The sequence below is a fragment of the Tachysurus fulvidraco genome, chromosome 16 (genome assembly GCF_022655615.1).
Source record: "Tachysurus fulvidraco isolate hzauxx_2018 chromosome 16, HZAU_PFXX_2.0, whole genome shotgun sequence".
NCBI lineage: Eukaryota > Metazoa > Chordata > Actinopteri > Siluriformes > Bagridae > Tachysurus > Tachysurus fulvidraco.
Genome location: NC_062533.1, coordinates 7302887 through 7325946, shown reverse-complemented (window position 1 = coordinate 7325946; position 23060 = coordinate 7302887). Strand labels below are relative to the sequence as shown.

At 38.2% G+C, this 23060-nt stretch overlaps 2 protein-coding genes across 3 annotated transcripts; one reads left to right on the top strand and one right to left on the bottom strand.

Annotated features, from left to right (window-relative positions):
- Window positions 1–839: 839 nt before the first annotated feature.
- On the top strand, window positions 840–5620 carry enpp5 (ectonucleotide pyrophosphatase/phosphodiesterase 5). The gene is made up of 4 exons (XM_027149900.2): window positions 840–944; window positions 2737–3579; window positions 3690–3866; window positions 3998–5620. The coding sequence occupies exons 2-4, from the start codon at window positions 2745–2747 to the stop codon at window positions 4396–4398; spliced, it is 1413 nt and encodes a 470-aa protein (XP_027005701.1). The 5' UTR covers window positions 840–944; window positions 2737–2744; the 3' UTR covers window positions 4399–5620.
- Window positions 5621–5813: 193 nt separating this feature from the next.
- On the bottom strand, window positions 5814–12940 carry eif5 (eukaryotic translation initiation factor 5). Of its 2 annotated transcripts, XM_027149837.2 has the most exons (12): window positions 12792–12940; window positions 12313–12535; window positions 10556–10835; window positions 10382–10463; window positions 10096–10268; window positions 8696–8807; window positions 7502–7623; window positions 7190–7351; window positions 6836–6997; window positions 6488–6652; window positions 6239–6379; window positions 5814–6146 (listed from the first exon to the last, which is right to left on the bottom strand). In XM_027149837.2, exons 3-12 carry the CDS (start codon window positions 10625–10627, stop codon window positions 6045–6047), a joined length of 1293 nt encoding a protein of 430 aa, XP_027005638.2. In that variant the 5' UTR covers window positions 10628–10835; window positions 12313–12535; window positions 12792–12940; the 3' UTR covers window positions 5814–6044. The 2 variants fall into 2 exon arrangements, with proteins under 2 accessions (XP_027005638.2, XP_047657556.1); XM_047801600.1 differs by lacking the exons at window positions 12313–12535; window positions 12792–12940 and adding an exon at window positions 11788–11916.
- Window positions 12941–23060: the final 10120 nt, after the last annotated feature.

The following is a 23060-nucleotide window of genomic DNA, read 5'->3' as shown; positions in this document are numbered from 1 at the left end:
CAGGAGAAACCGTAAGGGGCCCGGTGCAATGTGGATTGGGTGGCAGTCGAAGGCGGGGCCTCGGCGACCCAATCCCCAGACACGGAATCTGGCATTAGGGACAATGCCATATTATTCAAATCTTAAAATAGTAACATGACATAAAGGAAATAAAAATAAAAAATACAAAGAAGGAGTATAAAGCAATACAATTATTTTTTTTTTAAAAAATGAATTAAATTAACAGCCTTGTATAGCTTTTTAGCTTGTGAGTCCTTTTAAAGTTTCAAAATAAATTTAAATTTCCAGCTTAAAATGGAAAACGTTTGGTTTCTTTTCAGACCACTTACATTTATGGATATTTAACTTTCCAAACAAATTAAAAAGATTTAAAATAAAAAAAATATTACATTTTGCCATTTTACTTTACTTATAAAATTTAAAAACATTTTTAATTAATAATTTTTTCAATCAAAGTGCACATAGAATCAAAAACAAGCTGAAGATTCTGTGTTTATATGACAGAAAGTACAAAAATCTGATATATCATTTTTTTATTTTATTTATTTATTTATTTATTTATTTATTTATCTATTTATTTATTTATTTTCAAAATAATCCCTACAGTGTGGTTGCTCAGCAACGGTGACGTACGTCGTAAATGTTTAGGGAAACGTTTTGGATTTATGTCTTTTAAATTAACTTTGTACAGGATATCAAGATTAATGTGTGATTTTTTTGGGGGGGGGGTACATTTTTTTTTTCTTTAATGTTTTGGACATATTTTAATATTAATATATGACATATATATTTTTTTATATATTAACGTTTTTTTATCTTGATATTTTTTATTTATTTATTTTTTACATTAATTATGTTAATAACTTCCTGAGGGCGGGACTTCCGGTCCTCGACACCGTTATGTGTTTTCTTTCCATCGCCAGACTGTGAGCTGCTATTCCGAGGTAAGGTGTTTGTTTACTGTGTGCTGTTTGTACTTGATAATTAATTCCAGTGTGGATTCATAACATTCATTCCATTAAGACAGTAAGCATGACGGTTAAAATACGACGTGTATTTGGTTGTAAGTTAAATGTATATCGTGTCTCTCGGGTTATACTGCGGTGTTAGCAAAAAGCTAACTGTAGCCTAAAAAAAACCCGTCACTAACCGTTAAACCGGTGTGTAGCGTTGGGTAGATGCTGGGACGTCATTGTGTTCTACTGCAGATATAATAGAAGATATAATAATACTAATAATAAACAATAATAATATCATCAGGCGAATCTGTTGAATCCGAGCTGCATTGAATATGATGTCATCGGTTTGAAGCCATTTTTTAATGGACTCTGCTTCACAACTGTGCTGCGTTTATTTACACGTACAGCTGTGTTTATTGCAGACGTGTTGATGTACAGCTGTGTTTATTACAGGCGTGTTGATGTACATACGTGTTTATTACAGGCGTGTTGATGTACATACGTGTTTATTGGATATGTGCCGTGTTTATATTTTCCGTGCACCTGTTAAAAGGGTATAAAGAAACCCCTGAGTAATGACATTCATGCCTGGTGGCACATAACACTCATCCTGGTGCTTAGCTTGTTTTTTTATTTACTATTTTATTGGTTGTTTGGGTCCTTGAACTAACTTGGACCTGTCATAAAAACGTGTTTTTAATTCAAATGCATTTTGGATTTTGATGAATTTGATGTATGGTTTGGTCTTTATCAGCAATCAGGTCTGTGCTGAACTCACAGTTTATGATGACACATTAGTTCCTCAGGAGCTCTCGGTTGCACTCTTATAAACTGTTGTATAAAGGACATTATTTACATTTAACGTTATTTACTGTGCATTGTCACCTAAATGAGGACGAGGTTCCCTTCTGAGTCTGGTTCCTCTCAAGGTTTTTTCCTCATGACATCCCATGGTGTTTTTCCTTGCCACCAGCTTGCTCATTAGAGATAGGAATATATAGTAAAATATCAAATTATTATACATTTAAAATTAATAATAATTTATAATAATAATTTTAAACTCAAATTTTATATATTTATTTGCTTTTATCTTTATTTTATCTTATTATTATTATTAATATATACTTATTTCTTTTTCCTCTTTCTTCTGTTTCTATACTTCTGTAAAGCTGCTTTGACACAATGGGAAACTGTTAAAAGCGCTATACAAATAAATACTATTGAATTTGCTGAAGTGTTTGGACTGTTTCCAGTTTTAGAGACTTCCACTTAATAAAGTCACTTAATGTCCCTTCCTAATAAAATCTTTAATGCAATCATGGACTACACGTCTTTTGTATTGTTTTTAGCTATTTTCTTAGCTTTGTGTACTTTATTTATTTTGACCATTAAGTTTTTTGTGTAAGTTGATTTTAGATGTTTGTTCTGTTTATGTTGATCTGAATGCAAGTACAATACCCCCCAGGGTCTGAAAGACTGAATCGGTACCTGTTTGTATTAAACACACTTTCCAGTCTGATCAACTGCTGTGATTTGTGTAAGTGAATAAGCCAAAACCGATCTTGCATTCAGCATAGGACACTTATTATCCTAAAGTCTTGCACCGTTCGCACTCTCGTGTTCAAATCAGTATTGAGTATTGAGTATATTCAAGTTGTTGCTGAATATTAGTATTATTTTGAAAATGGAAAATAAAGTAGATGGGGTTTTGCCTAAAGTAAAGTCATTATGTGTGCATCATGAATTTTCTTTTTTTATTGGCTCCATCTGTCATCAGAGAGCAAGATGAACATCGTGGTAATGAGGAAGATGTGCACGCTGAGCTGCCTTCTAGCTTTGCTGCTTCCACCTCTCTCACACCAAGAGGAGCATCACAAACTACTGCTGGTGTCCTTTGATGGTTTCCGCTGGGACTACGTGAACAGGGTTCCCACACCCAACTTCCGTGCCCTGATGGAAGAGGGAGTGCAGGTGGAGCGGGTGGAGAACACGTACATCACCAAGACCTTTCCTAATCACTACACTCTAGTGACAGGCTTGCATGCAGAGAGTCATGGCATCGTAGCAAATGAAATGTATGACCCAGTTATGAATCGCTCCTTCTCCATGGAGGGGCCGGAAGTGTACAACGCTCGATGGTGGGAGGAGGCTGTCCCACTGTGGGTAACCAATCAGATGGCCGGAAGGAGGAGCGGGGCTGCCATGTGGCCTGGATCGGACGTGTCTATTGGTGGAATATACCCGAGCCGTTATATGCCATACAACGCCTCCATGTCCTTCGAGATGAGAGTAGAGAAGCTGATCAGCTGGTTCTCAGGGCCAGAGGAGATCAATTTCGGGGTGCTGTACTGGGAAGAGCCTGACGAGAGCGGCCACAACCTAGGGCCCGAGAGCCCACTTATGGACGTGGTCATTGAGGACATTGATGTCAAACTGGGCTTTCTCCGAGGTGAGCTAAAGAGAGCTGGGCTTTATGACAAAATGAATCTCATTGTCACCAGTGACCACGGAATGACCCAGCTCTCACATGACAAAGTCATTGAGCTGGACACCTACGTGAGTCGAGATCTCTATACGTGGATCGACAAGAGCCCAGTGGTGGGCATTCTACCCAAAGAAGGTATGTTTCAAACAGAATGACATTTTTTACTTTAAACGAAGTTAAAACAGATATTATATCATATATTATTACTATATTATTAGCCACTTTATTGATCATTTTTTATGCAGGTAAATTTGATAGGGTGTACAATTTGTTGGAGAATGCAAACCCTAACATGGTCGTGCACAGGAAAGAAGACATTCCTGATCATTTCCACTACAAACACAACGTAAGAATAATGCCGATCATTATTGAGGTCAAAGAAGGCTGGACAATCGTACAGAACAAAACCGGACCCTTTATGTGTGAGTATAAATGCGATTTTGGAAACGATATCAATTAAAACCTTTTTTTTTTTCCTGAAGCAGTTAGTGGCTTTGGATTATTTTGACTGTCGGATCATAACTGATTATTCTGCACTTTTCTTTATCCACAGTGGGCAATCATGGCTATGATAACCACCTACCCAGCATGCACCCTGTGTTTGTTGCCCGTGGCCCATCATTCCGCACTGGTTACACCAAGACCTCGATGCGCTCAGTGGACCTCTACCCTCTCATGTGCAGCCTTCTGGGCATTCAGGCCCTGCCCAACAATGGCTCTTTGATAAGCGTGAGGGATCTTTTGGTGGAGACGTTCACACCTAGACCTGTACTTCCGCCCGTACCCAAGGAGCCCTCATATGCCTGGGCTGTGGGCACGGTCCTCGGCATCGGCCTCGTCCTGGGATTCCTTATTACGATTGTGAAGAAGATGACACAAAGGAATTTGCCCCCTTTGCCTCTAACCAACAGAGAGATCTCACAACCCTTACTGCAGGATGAATTACGTCTTTAATAGGAAAAAACAAAGTGTTTGTCATTATTACATTACTTTTAATTAGATAGGGTGAAGCTCGTAGTAGTTACGCTAAGGTCTCCAGTGAGAGGCTCTTGGAAGCATGTAGCATTGCTCCACTCTCTGGTGCTTCAGAGCCACTTTTTTTTCCTACCGTTTGTTAGTTTCCAAATATTTCAATTTAATCCCAAGACAAAGTCGTATTAATTTGCGCACCAGTGAAAGAGAGGAGCACCAAATCTAATCCATGCCAGTGGTGCCATGCCAAGGTTTAGCAACTGTAGAGCAATACAGCAAGAGAAGCTACAGGCTTAGAGTCTGAGTAATCATGGCAAACCTGAGCATTTTCAATTTCTGAAATCTCGTGGCCTGTATATTTAAAAAAAAAACATTTTAAAAAATAACAGGAATAATTGTTTTAAGGAATTTACCATTTTAAAATACAACCAGAAACTTTTTTCTTTTTAAAAAAAAAAAAAAAAAAGAGATTTATATATTCTGTATTTATTGAATGTTTAACAAGTGATAGTTCTCTTTAGGGCATTGGCATCTTTGCTGATTGCTTTTTATACTTTGTTTCATTCTTTGAGATTTCTTTAATCTAATTCAAGTGCAATGGCTACATGCTTGTAATGTTTGATTTGTAATGCTGGCAGAATGTTTGATTGTTCTTTACATAAAGTAGGTAGTTAACCTGCCTCTGTGTTGCACTAAGATTACTGCAAAGCTAATCAGTATTTGTGGAAAGTATAAAGGAACCGGATGGTTTTAAGAGTGGTTGCATTTTGCACACTGTTTTCCCCATGCTTTTAATATTTTTAAGATACATGCCAAAACACTTTAGCTACTATCGTGACACTGTTATAGAAATTAGTGGTATTGATTTTCTAATTTTAGACTCAATTTTACACAAAACCCTAAACAGGGAAGAACCACTGTGATGTACCTTTTACAGGTGTAAAAATAAATACATAAAAAAAAAAGGGAAGGTGTTTAAGCCTGATGTAGTGACTACTGATATTTAGTTGGTACACATGTTGCTTGTAAAATGTAAATGCTTCTATTCTGTGGCTAAAACTGAAGTAGAAAAAAGAAAAAACTGATAACTATGATGTTTGCCCTTCTTATGTGAAATAATATTGTAGTGTTTAAAAGTATTAAGTTATTATTTATTTGTTGTCTAACTTGTTCTGGATTTGAATTAAAAGACTGGTGAAAGGGGCCCTTTTTGTGTCACTGTGTTGTTCTGATGTACAAAGCACTGACATGATGTAGATGGTGTCTGAACATCTGCCAACACCTCATACAGCACTTCAGTATGCACGCAGGAAACAGAAGAATTCAGTATCTCCAGGTTTCAACAGTCGCTCGCGCTTTACACACAGCGGTGTGTTAACAGACGAGGCACAGAAAAGTCACTGGCAAACATTCTTTAATAGTCTCAAAAATACAAGGGCAGGGGCTTGATTTGAGCTCCCTATAATCCAAAGAGTTTCATGCATATAAATACCATAGCAACAAATTTAAAGAGTGACTAAAATAATGCTTTCTAGCACAGCACTGACACAGGCCTACAGCTGAAGAGCAGAAAGGGTTTAAGGAGCAGCATTGCAAAGTATCTAGAGGAAACTTCATTACATTTTTTTTTAAATGGCATCAATATCGAGATCATCATCCTCCTCCTTATCAGCCTTCACGGGCTTTGTGCTTTCCATCTTCAGCTCACGTGCAGAGGAGGAATACACCACCTGGTGAGGAGATGGGAATGGAAAACATCAGTGCATGAAAAAAATCCCCATAAAACATTCAGATTAGTTTGTGCACTTATGCCAGTAATTACCTCCACATTGTCTCGGTCTTCTTCCTCCTCCTCCTCACTACCTTCACTCTCCTCCTCTGCCTCCTTCAGCCATTTCACAAAGGGCTCGGCCTTGGCATGGATCTCCTTAGCCAGCTCTTTAGACACATACTTTTTGGAGACCTGGAACACACGTATTAAGATCAAATCAAAGCTACGTGTGTGACAGTACATTAGTTTAATGTTAAAAAGCAACAGTGCTCGCACACGGATGCGCATCTTCACCCGTACCTTCTCAGCCCAAGCGAGGATGACGTCTTCTTCTAGAAGATCAGCGTCATACAGGTCTTTGAGAATGATGGGGACGCGAGGCAACAGCTGACTCTGGTGGAGCTTCACCAGACACTCGATGCCACCCAGGAGGTACTTCTGAGTCTTTTTATCGTTGTGGCAAAACTAATGAGGGTTAAAAAAAAAGTTTAATAAAAGCTATAGACGTCATACACATCATTCACAGCTGGTTAGACGTCTAGCAGTAAATGCGTCAGATATGCAAAAGAGCTTCTGGAGCAGGACCAGTCACTTTAAATAAAATGGATTGGAGTCAAAACAGAGACAGATTTCTGTAGACAGACTCACTCGAAGGAAATGGCGCTTGTATTTCTTAATCTGCTCACGGATGTTCTCGTCAAAGAGCAGCTCGCTTAGAATCAGCGGGCCCATGGCCCTCACTTCAAGCCGCTCTGCTTCAGCCAGGATTTCCTTATCAGAGGAGTTAATCACTCCCTGCTCTTTCTTTTGCTGTAGGGACAGAGCAGGGCAAGGGCCAAAACAGCTCATTAAAGCACACCCATTTTCATCAGGAATACACTACAAACTCACAACACAGATAACAATATAAACTAAAAGGCTAAATAAAAACAATCTGCTTAGCATATAGCGGCTAGTTTAAAAACCGTGCTCCGGACTCCAAACATCACTCATTAAGCACACCTTCACAAAATTGTAGAACAGGTTGACTCTTTCCTCCAGGCTTTTCTCCAGATCATCGCTCAGCGTGAGGCCTTTAGCGTGCTCACTGATCTCCTCCATTCGGCGACGCTGTGCCTCCTCTGTGGTCTCTTCAGCCCAATCTTCATCGTCGTCGTCTCCGTCCTACCGACAAGCCACACACCAGTTTATAAAATATAAACTAAGTTACATGATGCAAGCATTAATATTTTTAAAGGAAAGTCTTACTTTTAGGCCATGTTACACATTACCCTAATAGACTTTGTACACTCAAACGTAGAAGTTTAAACTCACCACAGCATCAGGGGCATCAATGTCTTTCCGGTTTCCAGCCTCGCCGCCGCTTGTGCCGTTCTCTTTGTCTTTTTTGCGGTTCTTTTTCTCTTTTTCCTTCTTGACAGAACCATTTTCGCTCTCTGCTCCAGGACAGGGAGAGGGCAAGAAGAAAAATTAAGATTTTTTCTTTACAGCCTAGCCATTTAAAAACACTAAAAAAAGTTTATTGAATAAAATCAAAACAGGACAAAACCAGACAATATAAATATAGAAAAGAATATTAAACCACTAAAATGTGGCTCTGGATGAAAGTCATGCAAAATACAAAGCCACTTATCAACATAGTTTGCCCCCAGGGGTGTAAAGCATTAGGGATGTAATGACATTACAGCATCTGGGTTTGCGCGAGTGTGTGTGTTTGTGCACTACCATTTTTGAAATGTTAACGGGGAGTCATACTGAAACACAGCACATTGAAATGAATCTTGTACAAGCTATTTTAGTCTTTTTCGAATTTCGGGTCACGCTGCATTAACACAGAGGTTCAGCAATATAGTTCCTCAACATCATGAATGACTCAGTATGCTGACAAGTCAATAACAAACACGTATTAAAATGTGCCATGACAAAATGCATGCATATATTTTTTCCTTATCTGGGCTGTAGTCAGTGTTCCGGCCTGCATTAAAAGCAGCTTGATCTGAAGCTGGCTGTTACAGCATCACACCTCCTCACCTCTTAAAGCTGTGTCAAGAAATCCATGTTCAACTTTCCCACAAGACTGGCATGCCAGTGCCAGTATGTTCAAATAGCCCAAATAATGAATCTAGAAAGCACTTATAGAAGCAAAGCTGTGGCAGAGAAAGAGCTGAGCAGCACAGAGACATGTGAGTATGTATAAAGTGATGAGGCTTCTGAAATGATCCCTGTTTTGAGTCGTCCCTGAGCCAGAGTTATTTCCACATGTAAGAGAGACATAAAACTATAACACAGTAGTGAGCTGTACATTTACAGCATTTAGCAGTTGCTAAATTTACATTATCTTACATTATCTCTCATTTTATACCACAGAGCAATTGAGGGGTTAAAGGCCTTGCTTGGTGGCCCAGCAGTGGCAGCCTGGTGGATGTGGGATTCAAACTCATGACATTCCTAATACTAAGCCAACACCTAAACCACTAGGTGAACACATTTATGCTCATCTGAACTTACCAGGTGGATTTTTGAGGATGAAGGTACAGAGTTTGTGTCTGGTGTCCAGCATGCCTCTGTATCCACAGGCCTTACAGGAGTTTCCGATGGTCTGCTTTTTAGCGTTGATATGCTGAAGACAGGAAGAGCAGTACGTTACCCACAATAATCTCTGCAGACCCCAAAGCAAGTAAAAACTCTTAGAATCATGTTCAAAGATTTAAGAGGCAGAGAAGCTGTGACACGAGAGCAGAGCATGTGTTCATGCTTCTTAAAGTGAGCTCTGATTTAAAGATGAATGGATGGGTTTTTTTTTTTTGTTTAAAAGTGATGAAATGATTTAATGGTCCAAAACCATTAGTGGGAAAAACACAGAACAAAGAGCACTGTCGACATTTCAGTTTTAAGAGCAGGAGAAGCATATAATTATTAGCATGTTAGCCAAGTTAAACATATACTGGCAAGTTTTATTTCATAATAATGAAGTAAAAACATTCTCCGTTCTCTTGGCGGGGCTTTCAGGAAGTGTTTATATTCCAGAGTCCCATGGCTCATCTCCCATTTTATTAGTGAAAAACCCACACTGCTCTCCTGGCATATTTTATGTAACAATTCACACAAATGTGTTATTTTTATTTCTTCAGAAATAAATGTCACAGGATATTGTGCCAAAGTAATATTGGTGGGAATGATAATCGCACAAGCCTAATGAAGTTACATATTTGAGATATTTGTATCGGTTTGATTTTATTGAGAGAGAGAGATTTGTTTCGGTTTGATTTTATTGAGAGAGAGAGAGAGAGAGAGAGAGAGAGGGGACATGAACTAAAAATTGACCATGTAATTTGCAGCACATCCGACACCGGCACAATGTACATTCAACAACCTTCTCTGAAATACAGGACACACTGTACCAGTGCTGGAGGCAACAGACACTGACTGCGGTCTAAGCAGAAAACCATGTAGCTGAGGCCATGCAGGAGTCAAGTCTACTGCACTGCAAAATTAACAAGCCCAGACTCAGCACGCACGTGCACACACACTCCCCCACCCCAAACACACCACTATTATTATTTTTCTTATTCAAATCATTCAATTACTGTCCCTAAGGACACTTATTAAACTGTACACATGACCATGACAGCTCCTAAACAATGTAGGCATCATGTCAGCTCTTATAAACAGAAATTTTAATCTGGCACATAGAGAAATAAAACCTTTTGCTGGGAGCGAGCTTGCAACATCCTGCATACTCAGCAGCATGTGCAAATGGGCAGAGCACTGGTACAAACAAAGAGGGCACCAGGTTCACTCATGTAAATGAAATGGCTGAATGTTTGGAAAGTAGTAGCTTCTTTCAAAGGTCAACCAGGAGAAACAAAGGTCTATTACAAATACACAAGCACTTTGAGCATAGTTACCAAGTCAGTCTCAGGATTGTCACACTCCGGGCACAGCACAAACTTGCGAATGAATCCATCCAGCATGTCTTGCAGTTTGTTTGCCTCATGAGACCCGTTGACAATGTAGCGGTCATTCTTTGAATCAAACTGGGTTTGGGCTCCCAGCTCACAGCCGAAGAACTTGGTTGGATCTTTTAAAAAAAAAAAACACACATTTGGAGTATTCGCTCTCTCTCTTTTTTCTTTTTTAAAGAATCTTCACTGAAGCTTGTGTACACAAGTCCCTCTTTAAAACGGTACTTACAAGTTGGAGGCCTGTTCAGTGCCTTGGCAACATCAACCATGTTGACTATAACAGTCTTGATACCATTCCCCTTGCCTTCCACCTATCAGAAAATACAACAAAGGAAATAGACATGTTCTCTACATACATAACAGCAACGTGAAAACTCTCTTTTTTTAAATCGTCAACTCCTACCTTAGCAATCAAACGCGGCATCTTGTACCGGTAAAACTGGTCCGTGACACTTCGGTTGACGTTGACAGACATTCTGGCTTACTGTAGGGTTTATCAGCAAGATGACAAGATCTCAAATTGGAAATTTTTTGTATTCTCTGTCCAGAAAGGAAAAGGTGACATAAACGACTGCAAGAAGACTCTGTCTCTGACATGAAAATGGTTTGGCCAGTGAGGCTCCAAGTGGCAGGCTTGTCGACTAAGTTCCCCCCACGCAGGTTTCAACAGCTGTCCAACAGCTCTGTAAAACAAGGGGGAAATGAGGAGGCAGATCAGGTACACAAAACATTTAACAAAACTGGGATACTGGTTAATTCTGTCCATACGTTACATTTGACACGCGCACACACACACACACACCTTACTTATAGCAAAATTACAATGGAGGTGAAAAAAAGACTAATACTGTGGTAAAAGAACTAGTTAAAGGAAAAAAGATCATGATAACACAATCAAGCCTTATAGCACTGGGTCTCATTGCACATGCAGGGACATAAAACTTGAACGGACATATGCCTACAGGAACAGGCACTCTCAATAAAAGATGAAAGCAACACTGTTTGGATAAGTTATGTCTGTTTTTACTTCTATCTACTGCAAAGAAAAAGCAAGTTCATGTTTATAACACCTGAGCCTTCGTTGCCGAAGACACTTGTGTACGTGTTGGTGATGTGGGCTTAAACAAATTAGCCCCAGAGGACACTAAATGCAACAATCAGTGATGAGCTATGTTAATATAAATGGTATTAACTTCTTCAGACTGCACCAAAATTGGGCTTTTCATACATACTGATCTTAACCCAAGGTTAACGCTGTTATACACACCACTTTCAAACCAAAGTTGAGGCACATTTAACATCTCTAATCAGGTTTAGAACTGCTTTTTACACAGAGGTCTAATCAAAAACACACCTGGTCAACCGAGAGAGAAAAAAAATAACATTTAAATGGGCAAAATAATAATAAATAATTAAATACATACATACAAAATGAAAGACAATGCCTTCTTTGGCAAAGAAAGACAGACTTGTTCTGACCTCTTTGAAAACCTAAAACTAGTTAAATAATAAAAAAAAAAATAAAAAAAATGCAAAGACAAACATAAACCCAGGTTTAAGAATATTGGGTGTGAAACATCAGATTAAGAATTCCCAGGACTTAACCTCAGGTAAAAAAATACAAGATGTATAAACCTGCATTCTTTTCAGATGGGGTTTATTATGACCCAGGATTAACTGCTTCTTGTGTAAAATGTAAATGAACAAAAAACAAAAACAAAAACCGCTCTGATGTGTGTTTAGTTTTATCTTTTGGGAACAGACGCGTTAATGACTCACGTCTGGTACGTGACCATGTGATAATCAGGCAGAAGTTAATATCGATTCTAAAGTAAATATCGCGAGATTTTCCACGTAGCATTAAACAGAAGCGTGGTGCATTTTGCTTCAGACCACATGTTGCTTAGCTAAAAACAATTAATAAAATAAACGACTTAAGCGTACATAAAAGCATCGTATACTGCAGCTGTGTCGGAGTAAAATATCTAAATGAAACAGTATATTAAATAATTGTTAGGTTTCAGTCATCCAGTCCAGAGTATAGAAGAGCAAAACTGGAAGGCGCCATTTTGAATTAACTCATTTTAGAAAGCAGGCGCGAGACGAGATAAATAACACAAACAAGACCAAAAAAAGAAAGAAATACGTATACGTGTGTACCTTTCCCATCCGCAGCTCCTGACGTCCGAATAGTCTGCGTTTTCGTAAAGCAAAGACATAAACACAACGCTCGTCTCCCTGAGATGAATGAAGTGTTTGGATGAGCAGTTTGTAGTGTAGCAGCACTGCGTTATACACAACACAGCCGTGGAGCTTGTGACAATCCTCACAACGAATGATGAAGCCTGAAAACAAACTTTGAGACGCCCTCAAAACTGGGGATCTGAAATAAACAACGTAAACTATTTACATTGTGTATCCTGACAATCCAATCTAAAAGATAGCGCGCGCTAGCTAGTCCATGCTAACATATGGCAGGATGTGATGTATTAGCTTTCGACTGCTTATTAACTAGCTTACTACTTCTAGCTTCAGTCATAATGCATCGAAATATATTCTGTTATGTTATTCGGTGTTAAACTAATCTTTGTGTTTAATCGCTGTGTTGATTAGACAGAAGTAGATATGGTTGTACCTACCTCTACAACACGTCTCCTAGGTCGGTTTCTATAACAGCGTGCTTCGAAATGTTAAGTTGGTTCTTTAAACCCGCCCCCATCACTGTGGGCTAACACTACTGGTTCGGTCTCCTGTCAATCACTTTATGTTGCACCGTGTCAGAATCAGAATCAGCGTCAGAATCAGCTTTATTCGATAAGTGTACCAGACACACAAGGAATTTGTGGGTTTTAAGGTGCTCTTCATACATACATACATACATTATATACATATACATGTACATACATACATACATACATACATACATACATACATACATACATACATATACATGTACATACATACATACATACATACATACATTATATACATATACATGTACATACATACATACATACATACATACATACATACATACATACATACATTATATACATATACATGTACATACATACATACATACATACATTATATACATATACATGTACATACATACATACATACATACATACATTATATACATATACATGTACATACATACATACATACATTATATACATATACATGTACATACATACATACATACATACATACATTATATACATATACATGTACATACATACATACATTACATACATACATACATATATACATACATACATACATACATAATATACATATCTGGCATGAGAAGAGTAAACATGTAAATAGTAATGATTTACATATTTACATACTTGAGAAAGTGGCAGTAATTACAGATAGAGAATGAATTACAGAACACAGGTAATAATCCCTGTATTAGCTGTTAAAACCGGATTATTTTATGCATGTATGTATGTATGCATGTATGTATGTATGTATTTGTTTGTTTGTTTGTTTGTTTGTTTGTTTAGAGGGGGGGGTGTGCCCAGATGTTCTAATGCACAGAGATCTGTAGGGTCTTCCTGAAGGGAGACGTGCAAACAGGTTGTGGCCGAGGTGAGAGGGGTCTATAATGATTACCTGCCCGTTTCTTCACTCTAGAGTGGTACAAGTCCTGAAGGTTGGGCAGGTGTACACCAATCATCCTTTCTGCTGTCCTAACAGTCCATTGCCATTTTCTTAAATCTGATTTTCTGGATGACCCAAACCAAAGAGTTATAGAAGAGCACAGAACCGACTCAATAACAGCTGAGTAAAACTGTGCCAGCTGTGACTTTGGAAGGTTGATGAAGGAAGTACAGTACAACCTCTGCTGGGCCTTTTTTTTACAGTAGCGTCAATTTGAATGTCAAACATAAGGTCCTGGAGATGGTGGTTAACAGGAACTTGAATGACCCCACTGCAGCCACAGTGCTGTCCATGATGGTGAGTGGAGGATGGCAGGGGGTTTCTCCTGAAGTCTACTATCATCTCTACAGTTTTGAGCATGTTCAGCTCCAGGTTGTTGTGACTACACCAGACAGCCTACTGCTCAATCTCTTGTCTGTATGCAGACTCGTCTCCCTTCTGGATGAGACAGATTACTGTAATGTCATCTGCAAATTTTAGGAGCTTGACAGAGGGGTGTTTAGAGGTGCAATCATTTGTGTAGAGAGAGAAAAGCAGTGGGTAGAGAAGGCAGCGCTGAGGAGCTCCAGTGCTGACGGTGTGGGTGTTGGATGTGAGTTTTCCAAACCTCACTAGCTGCTGCCTGTCGGTCAGGAAGCTGGTGATCCACTGATATGTACATAGAGCCGTGTCAGTTTATTCAGGAGGGTACCTGTGAGGATGGTGTTGAAGGTGGAGCTGAAGTCCACAAACAGCGTGCTTACATAAGTCCCTGGTTTGTCCAGTCTCATGTTGACTGCATCATCCACAGAAATGTTTGCTCAGTAAGCAAACTGCAGGGGGTCCAGCAATGGTCCAGTGATGTCCTTCAAATAGGCCAACACCAGCTTTCATGAACACAGATGTTAAAGCAATGGGTCTATAGTGATATAGTCCTGTGATTTTTTGGTTTCTTGGGTACAGGGATGATGATGGAGTGTTTGAAGCAGTAAGGGACTTTGCACTGAAGACTTTGGGTACATCACGTTCATAGATCTTGAGTAAGGGGGGGGGGGCAGGGGGAGGGTGATGATGGCCATGTTGTAAGATAGTCAGAGCAGGTGTGAGGTGCCAGACCAGGCTTTTGTTTTTCAAACCTGCAGTAGAGCTCATTCAGGTATTCATCCATTTGTTGATTGGCCTCAGTCCCAGGGGATAGGGACTTCTAACTGATGATGTCTTTCAGGCCTTTCTACACTGATGTAGAGTCATTACACAAAAGCTGTTTTTTCAGCTTTTCAGTAGTTTTGTTTTGCCAATCTTATTTTCCTATTTAGTGTGTATTTGGCCTGTTTGTACAAGGCTTTGTCCCTACTTATGTAGGCGTCCTCTTTGGCCTGGCGAAGCTGTTTGAGTTTTGCATTAAATCAAAGTTTGTCATTGTTGAATGTTAAGTAAGTCCTGGAAGGAACACACAGAAAATGACGTAGTATGTTACAGTGTCAGTGAGTTCATCCAAATCAGTAACTGCAGCCTCAAAACACTCCAATCTGTGAGGTCGAAGCAGGCTTGTACCTGTATATCCCACTCTCCTTCATTTGTCCATCTCTTTACAGATCTTACAATAGGCTTAGCAGGTTTAACTTTCTGCTTGTAGGCTGATAGAAGATGAACCAAACTGTGATCAGAGAATCCAAGAGTTGCATTGGGAACAGAGTGGTATGGATTGTTTAAAATAGTGTAGCAGTGGTCCTGTAGATTGTTGTTCCTGGTGGGGCATGTGATATGCTGTCTGTATTTAGGCAGTTCACGGGTGAGATTAGCTTTATTAAAATCACAGAGGATGATAATGAAAGTCTGGATAACGCTGCTGTTTGTGTGATCTGATCGGACAACAGTTCTAGCTCCACACTCACACGCATCAGTAGGAATGTACACACACACCAGTACAAACAAGAGAACTCCCGCAGCGAATAAAACGGCTTACAGTTGTAATCACATCATCATTGACTATATACCAGAATTTGTACAACTTGTTGCACAATGTTGATAAATAACAAAGACTGGTCATGATTTCTTTTAATGGGTGTATCATAGGGACATTTTCAGTTCATTTCATTTTAGCACACATTCCACTGTTTGTAAAGAGCTAAATACCCAGCTAACCAGGGCAGAGGATGGCACACAGTGTGAAAGCTCTAGATGTGTTTTCATCCTGCTGCCAAACAAAAGCTTACCGCCAGAATCTCAAATGACAATGACACAAGAATGCAATAAAACAGGCAGCATAGACTCTCGGGATTACCTGTGGAATCAGAAGGTCTGAAAAGGCTTACTACTGACTGAGCCATTGGGTGGGCTATTGTCAATTGTGCTACTAGTGAAAGACCATGCATTTTCACTGGCATGGTTTGTGCTTTCCCATTTCTGTCCCACTTAATTAACACGACCCATGAAGGATTTAGCTGTTAAGTAATGAGTTGGATTAAATAAGGTTCTCCAGGAGAACTAACAACCCTGAGTTAGATCTTCAGTGGAGTTTAATTGTCCTTCTAGAAAAAGAGAACATTTACGATGTTATACTGCTAGCAAAGGGAAAATGAAAATAAAGCTTGTGTTTCTAATTCCCTATGTTCTTAAAGGAAAATGAAGAGACACTGTTGTAAGAGCCCAAAGATTAATGAAGCTCACCTATAATTCTGGGCCAAGTCTTAAAAATAATACCTTTAATTTGTTTAAATATATACAGTATTTATGTACAATGAGCACTTAGAAGATCAAGAATTGGCTATAGGTAACGTGTTTGTGCCCAACCCAGTTAGCAGCTGAGCCTTGAGCACCCACACATAGCAAAGTTAACGCAAGCCTAAGCACCATATGAGTAGAAAGATCGTCCTTAAATAGACTCAGGCACAGGTGCTGCTGATTGCCACTGAGCATAATTAAGACAGTGTTCTCTGGATTTCTCTGGTGGCCCATTATTTTAGCAAGATGAAGTTAATACCCCATGTCTGAGTGAGAGGTCAATTAAAATATATGGCTACATTTACAGGGCATTTATTACACAATGTTTGTGGGAAGCAGGGTTGTATAGCATGTAGCATTACTGCATGAACGCTCCATGGTGCAATACTGAGCTGGAGCTTACTGTTTGTTTGGAGTTTAGCATGTTGTCCCTTTGTGCTTGTGGTTTTTCTCCAGGGTCTCTGGTTTCTCACCTTCCCAAAACAAGACTGTAGCTGAAGTAGTTTCTTTGAATTGTTCGTAATTGATCCCAGTGCAACTAGACAGGGGTAAAGCAGTTGCTGAAAATAAATGAATTTTTTACTTTCAGAGACTGATATGTAAATTGGGAGCAGAATTAAAAAATGAATTTTGTTAAAAAAGGAATAAATCTGTGTCGTCGTTTCTGAGACAGCTTTCTAGAAACACAGACATACAGAAGAAATATCTAGTTACTAAATGAATGCACTGAAAAAAGAAACCATAAACACTACTGATGTGTTTCTTGAGAAACTGGAAAGCACAATGACTTAATTTAATTTAATATGTTCTAGAGATCAGCATAGAATGTATGTGTGGAAGCAGTGCATTGAATAAAATAATGCAGATAAGGACCATCAGCTTCAGGTAATGTCCACATCAACCATCAGAATGGGGAAAATGTTGGTCACAGAAAGGCAGGTCTTAGTATTTCTATAAATGCTGATATTCTGGGATTTTCCCATGCAACCATCCCTAGAGTTTAGAATGATGCAATAAAAAACATCCAGTGTAATCACCTTGTTAATGTGCGAGGTCAGTGTGGAATCGTCTGAGCAGACAGCCAGCTTTAGTAACTCAAATAATCACTCTGTTCAATACTAATGAGCAAAAAAGCATCTCAGAATGCACGTTAAACCTTGAGGTAGATTGATACGATAGCAGAAGACAATGCCAGGTTCTGTTTCTCTCAGCTAAGAACAAAAAGCTGAGGCTTTTGAAACTAGCTGAAGGAAAGTTTGAAGACTGAAAAAAATGCAGCCTGGTCTGATGAATTTCAGTTTCTCCTGAGGTTCACAGATGGAAGGGTCAGAATTTGGCACCAACATTATGAATCCATGGACCCAATCTGCCTTGTGTCAGCAGTCCAAACTGGTGGAGGTGGTTTAATGGTGTGGGGAGAGAAATTAATATTTTGGGGAATCATTGCTTGGGTACCACAGTCTATTGGAGTATTGTTGATGATTATGTGCATCACTTCATGGTCACAATTTACCATCTTTTAATGGCTACATTCAGCATGATAATGTATCATGTCACAAAGCAGAAGTTATTTCAAAACAGCTTATGAACAAGATAGTGAGTTCACTGTTCTTCAGTGTTCTTCTCAGTCACCAATTCTGGATCCAGTAGATCTCCTTCAGGAAGTAGTACGGGATTCACACCGTGAAAGATCTGCAGGATTTATGTGATGCAATCACACCAAACATCGATCTGAATCTCAAAACAATGTTTCCAACATGTTCAGGACTCCACTGAGGCTTGGTTTTAGAATTTTTTAGTGTAACTTAAAATACAGTAATGCACGGTTAAAAACTGTACTACAGCTAGCCACTAGAGGGCCTCAGAGACATCTGCATGAGCAGTCTGTATGTTTTAATCTGCATTCAGATTCTTTGTAAAATTCTTCTGACCAAATAGTTTTGAAAATTCAACAGTGCTCTGATATCCATCCATCCATCCATCCATCCATCCATCCATCCATCCATCCATGAACGTTATGTGTATCACTATTCTCTGTTTTATGACATAGACAGAGCTTTTTAACATAAAGATTAAAATATGCAAAGCTTTGCTGTAAACAGGATGTAGTTGAATGTTGTTGAATGTTTTTGGTCTCATTTAACAAGACCATCACATCACATGAAAACAAGGCTATAAATTATCACCATTTAGAGTAGTCTGATAATAATGAGCCTAAAATGGACTTCTGTTGACTATTTTTGCATTTATCAGTTTTGCTGATTTTCATCCAGTCATTCCTCCAAGCAATGGGCTTCATGTCAGTTACAGCATGGGGGCAGGTAAGACACTTTGGGGTAGAATTTGCCAATGTTTTTATATATACAGTATGTGGAAATTCATTTAATAAGTTATGAATATAGGAAAATTAATCTTTAAAAAAATATTCCTTTCAATGGAATGCCTTACTTTTTTGTGTTTAACTAAAACAATGTAGAAAAAAAATTGTAAATGGGGTGAATTCACATCCACCGGGACACTTTTTTTTTTTTTTTTTTTTACAAATTTTGAATTGTCTAAGCTTTCTTTCCATTTGTAAAAGAAAATATCCAAAAACATTAAAGATTTATGAAATCCTCAATGTCACTCTATTAATACAAAAGAAAAATAAAGAATCATGACTTACTGTCTTGTGGGGTATCTTCTGTGCCTCTGTATGACCTTGCTTCTTCTTTGGAGTTTGTTGTCATGGAGGTGTGAGGTGTAAAACAATTGTTTTTTACAAAATCGACAAACAACATTACCATTAACCGTAGCTTTTCTGTCTACAGTGTATAACTCAAAATACTTCCACATGCTGCTTTTAGATTATTTTGGTCTAGGTTAAGCCTTCTAATCCTAACACTAACAATAGTCTACATAGGTTATTGATGTCAATGGGTCATAGGACATTCAAAACATTTAGGGCACCTACTCCTGGATTCGATACTAAACAACAAAATACAAAGCTGTCTAATGCGCTTAGGCATAACATTAATATTCGTATGGACAAATTATACATCCAATATGAATTTTTCACGTCATGTTTTTCACATTCATTTATCAGGCATTTAAATTAATTCCTATATCTAATCTAAACAAATATCTACTTATCTACCTTGTCCAAACTGCACTATCCGTCTTTTTATTAGCCTTCACTACTACAGCTCAAATCTTTTAATAATTACAATTTTCTGTTGCCAAATGATGCTAGGCAATTTCAATCTAAATAAATCTAGCAGTCCCAGAAGTGGTATTAGTAATAAACTCTTATTTTGACATATAGGGTTGCAGAAGAATAAAAAGTTGTATAAGTTTACCAATGAGCTGCACTCAACATTTTAGGTCCACCCACTTATCCAAACCAATAATCACCATGTATGTTCAATGTACTTGTAATAATGATCAAATGGCAATTAAATGAAATTGGCATCTCTGGAAAATTGTCAGTAGTGTGTGAGTGAATGAGAGTGTGTGTGTGCCCTGTGATGGGTTGGCACTCCATCCAGGGTGTATCCTGCCTTGATGCCCGATGATGCCTGAGATAGGCACAGGCTCCCCGTGACCCGAGAAGTTCAGATAAGCGGTAGAAAATGAATGAATGATGAATAAAATGGCAATTATCTGGCCAAATTCCACATTCCTCAGCTAAAGATAAAACTAGGAAGAATAAAAACATATCTTTTCCCCACTTTTTTTTAACTGACTCTTCTTTTTTGCTTTTAACAGGTGCATAACCATCTGTACACAGTAAAGACTTTTCGTAATTTCACTTTGGATGCAAAATTTGTCCAACAGGCAGTGGATATTGCAGATGCCATTGAGAACATCTAAACTCACAAGGCTGCCTATCCTAAGGCTGCCTATCTAAAGTTCCTCATGTAAGGTTCCTCATGTAAGGTTCCTCATGTAAGGTGCCTCATGTAAGGTTTTTATGGCCATAGTAGTTTCAGTTAAGTTCAACACAGCAATGTTGATTTTGCAATGATAAAATGCGCCAACAGGAATATGATGCAAATATATAGTCCTGTACCATATGAACTATAATAATAATAATAAAAATAATAATAATAATAATAATAATAATAATAATAACAACAACAACAACAACAACAACAACAATAATAATAATAATAATAATAATAATAATAATAATAATAATAATAACCTTTCTTTTCTATAGCACCTTTAAAAGAACATCCCAAAGTGCTTTACAAAAGCACAATAAAAACAACAAAAAATACACACATAATATAAAGATTAAAATATAAGCAACAAAAATAGACTATAAAATAAGCATTATGTAAAATTTCAGTTAGTCAAATTAAAAGCTACCCTAAAAAAATGAGTTTTGAGTTGAGGCATTTTGCTTGCCTTATCTCAGTTGGTAAAGAATTCCACAGTTTTGGAGCTAGTGAAGAGAAAGCCCTATCACCCATCGATTTTAAACGAGTTAAAGGAACAGTTAAAAGACCAGTTTCAGAAGAACAAAGGTTGCGAGATGGAATATAAGGAATTAAAAGATCAGCCAAATATTGAGGAGCTAACCCATGTAGGTAAGCATCAGAATCTTAAAATCAACCCTAAACCTAACGGAGAGCCAATGTAAAGACTCCAAAACGGGAGTAATGTGATTTGTGAAAAGATTTGTGAAACTTTGTTCTAGTAAGTATTCTAGCCGCTGAATTTTGCACTACCTGTAATTTGTTTAAGATAGCTTTTTTCAGCCAACAAGGCATTACAGTAATCAATACGGGAAAACACAAAAGAGTTGATCAGTCTCTCAGCAACAGAAAATGACAGCATTGGACGCAATCTGGCAATATTTCTGAGATGGAAGAATGCAGTTTTAACCGTATTTTGAATATGTGGCTCAAACGTTAAATTGTCATCGAAAATTACCCCTAGATTCCTCAATTTTGTTTGAAACTCAACATTTGAACCTTCAAGAGATAGCTTGACTGACCCGGCTTTGCGTAGTTGGTGTGGTGAGCCAACAAGCACAATCTCAGTCTTTTCACTGTTAAGACAAAGAAAATTTTCTGTCATCCATTCTTTCATCTTAGAATTACATTCTGAAAGAAAATCAACAGGCACAGTTTCATTAGGTTTAAAATGAATATAGATCTGAGTATCATCTGCATAAAAATTGAATTTTAGACCAATTGATCTCAAAAGCTATGATACAACATACAGTATCCCATATACAGTAAATCCCACCAAACACATTTAGGATGAACTGGAAAGCTGACTGTACCCCAGACCTCTTCACTCAGCATCAGTACCTGATCTCACTAAGGCTCACTAATGCTCTTATGGCTGAACGATCACAAATCCCTGCAGCCATGCTAATGCATCTATTGGAAAGCCTTCACAGAGTGGAGATTATTTAAATGGTAAACAAGCACATAGGTGTGATTGTCAAATGTCCTAAAACCTTGTGTGATATAATGCAGATGCAATGAGATGCAGTTGTTCAAAATATTTTGTTGTCAGTGCACTGTCAGAAAGAAACTTTAAAAGTTACTGTTGTGAAACTGAGTGTAGTGATTTAATTTAAAATGCTCTAGAGGGCAGTAGATAATATAAAGTTATTTTTTATATATATTTCTATCCATGCAAATTTGAGCAGGCATAAGCTATATATAAAAATTATGTGAAGATGAGAAATAAGCTAAATTGTCTTTGTATGAAATATTGAAGCAATAAATCTATTATGTGCACTCAGGGCACTTTATTAGGAACACTTGTACACCTACACATTCATGAAGTTATCTAATCAGCCAATTATGTTGCAGCATACAATGTCAGCAGATTCAGTTATGTTCACATCTACAGTAACATTAGAATGGGACATATTGTGTTCTCAGTGATTTTTATTACAAGAAGATTGTTGCTGTCAGACAGGCTGGGTAAAGTATTTCTGTAACTGCTGATCTCCTGGATTTTCACACACAACAGTTCCTAGAGTTTACTTAACAGTTTCTAGAGTTTACTTAATGGTGCAGTGAAGAAAAAACATCTAGTGAGCAGCAATTCTGTGGACTGAAATGCCTTGTTGTGGAAAATGGGTCATAGAAAATGGCTAGAATGAGTCAAGCTGACAGTAAATTGACAGTAACTCAAATAAAGAGCAGAAAAGCATGCCAGAATGCACATCATGTCAAACCTTTATGAGGATTGGCTACAGAAGACAAATATCATACCAAGTTCCACTTTTGTCAGCAAAGAACAGAAAACAGAGGCTGCAATTTACCCATTATAATTTTTCTGTTTGTTGTGTGTTTTTTCTGTTTTTAATGACCTAATGGAAAGCACATTGGTCAACGGAAGTTGTTCTCCATCCAAGTTAGTTTCTCTACCTAATCCAAGTTATGAAGAATTGAGGCTGTTTTGAGAACAAGAGAGGAGGCCCTTCCAGGTATTAGTTTAGTGTTCCTAGTACTTCCTAAAGTGCTCAGCAAGTGTTATTTATTGTAAGGCTTTCCTGTGTAATTTTATTCCTCAAGCGCACATAA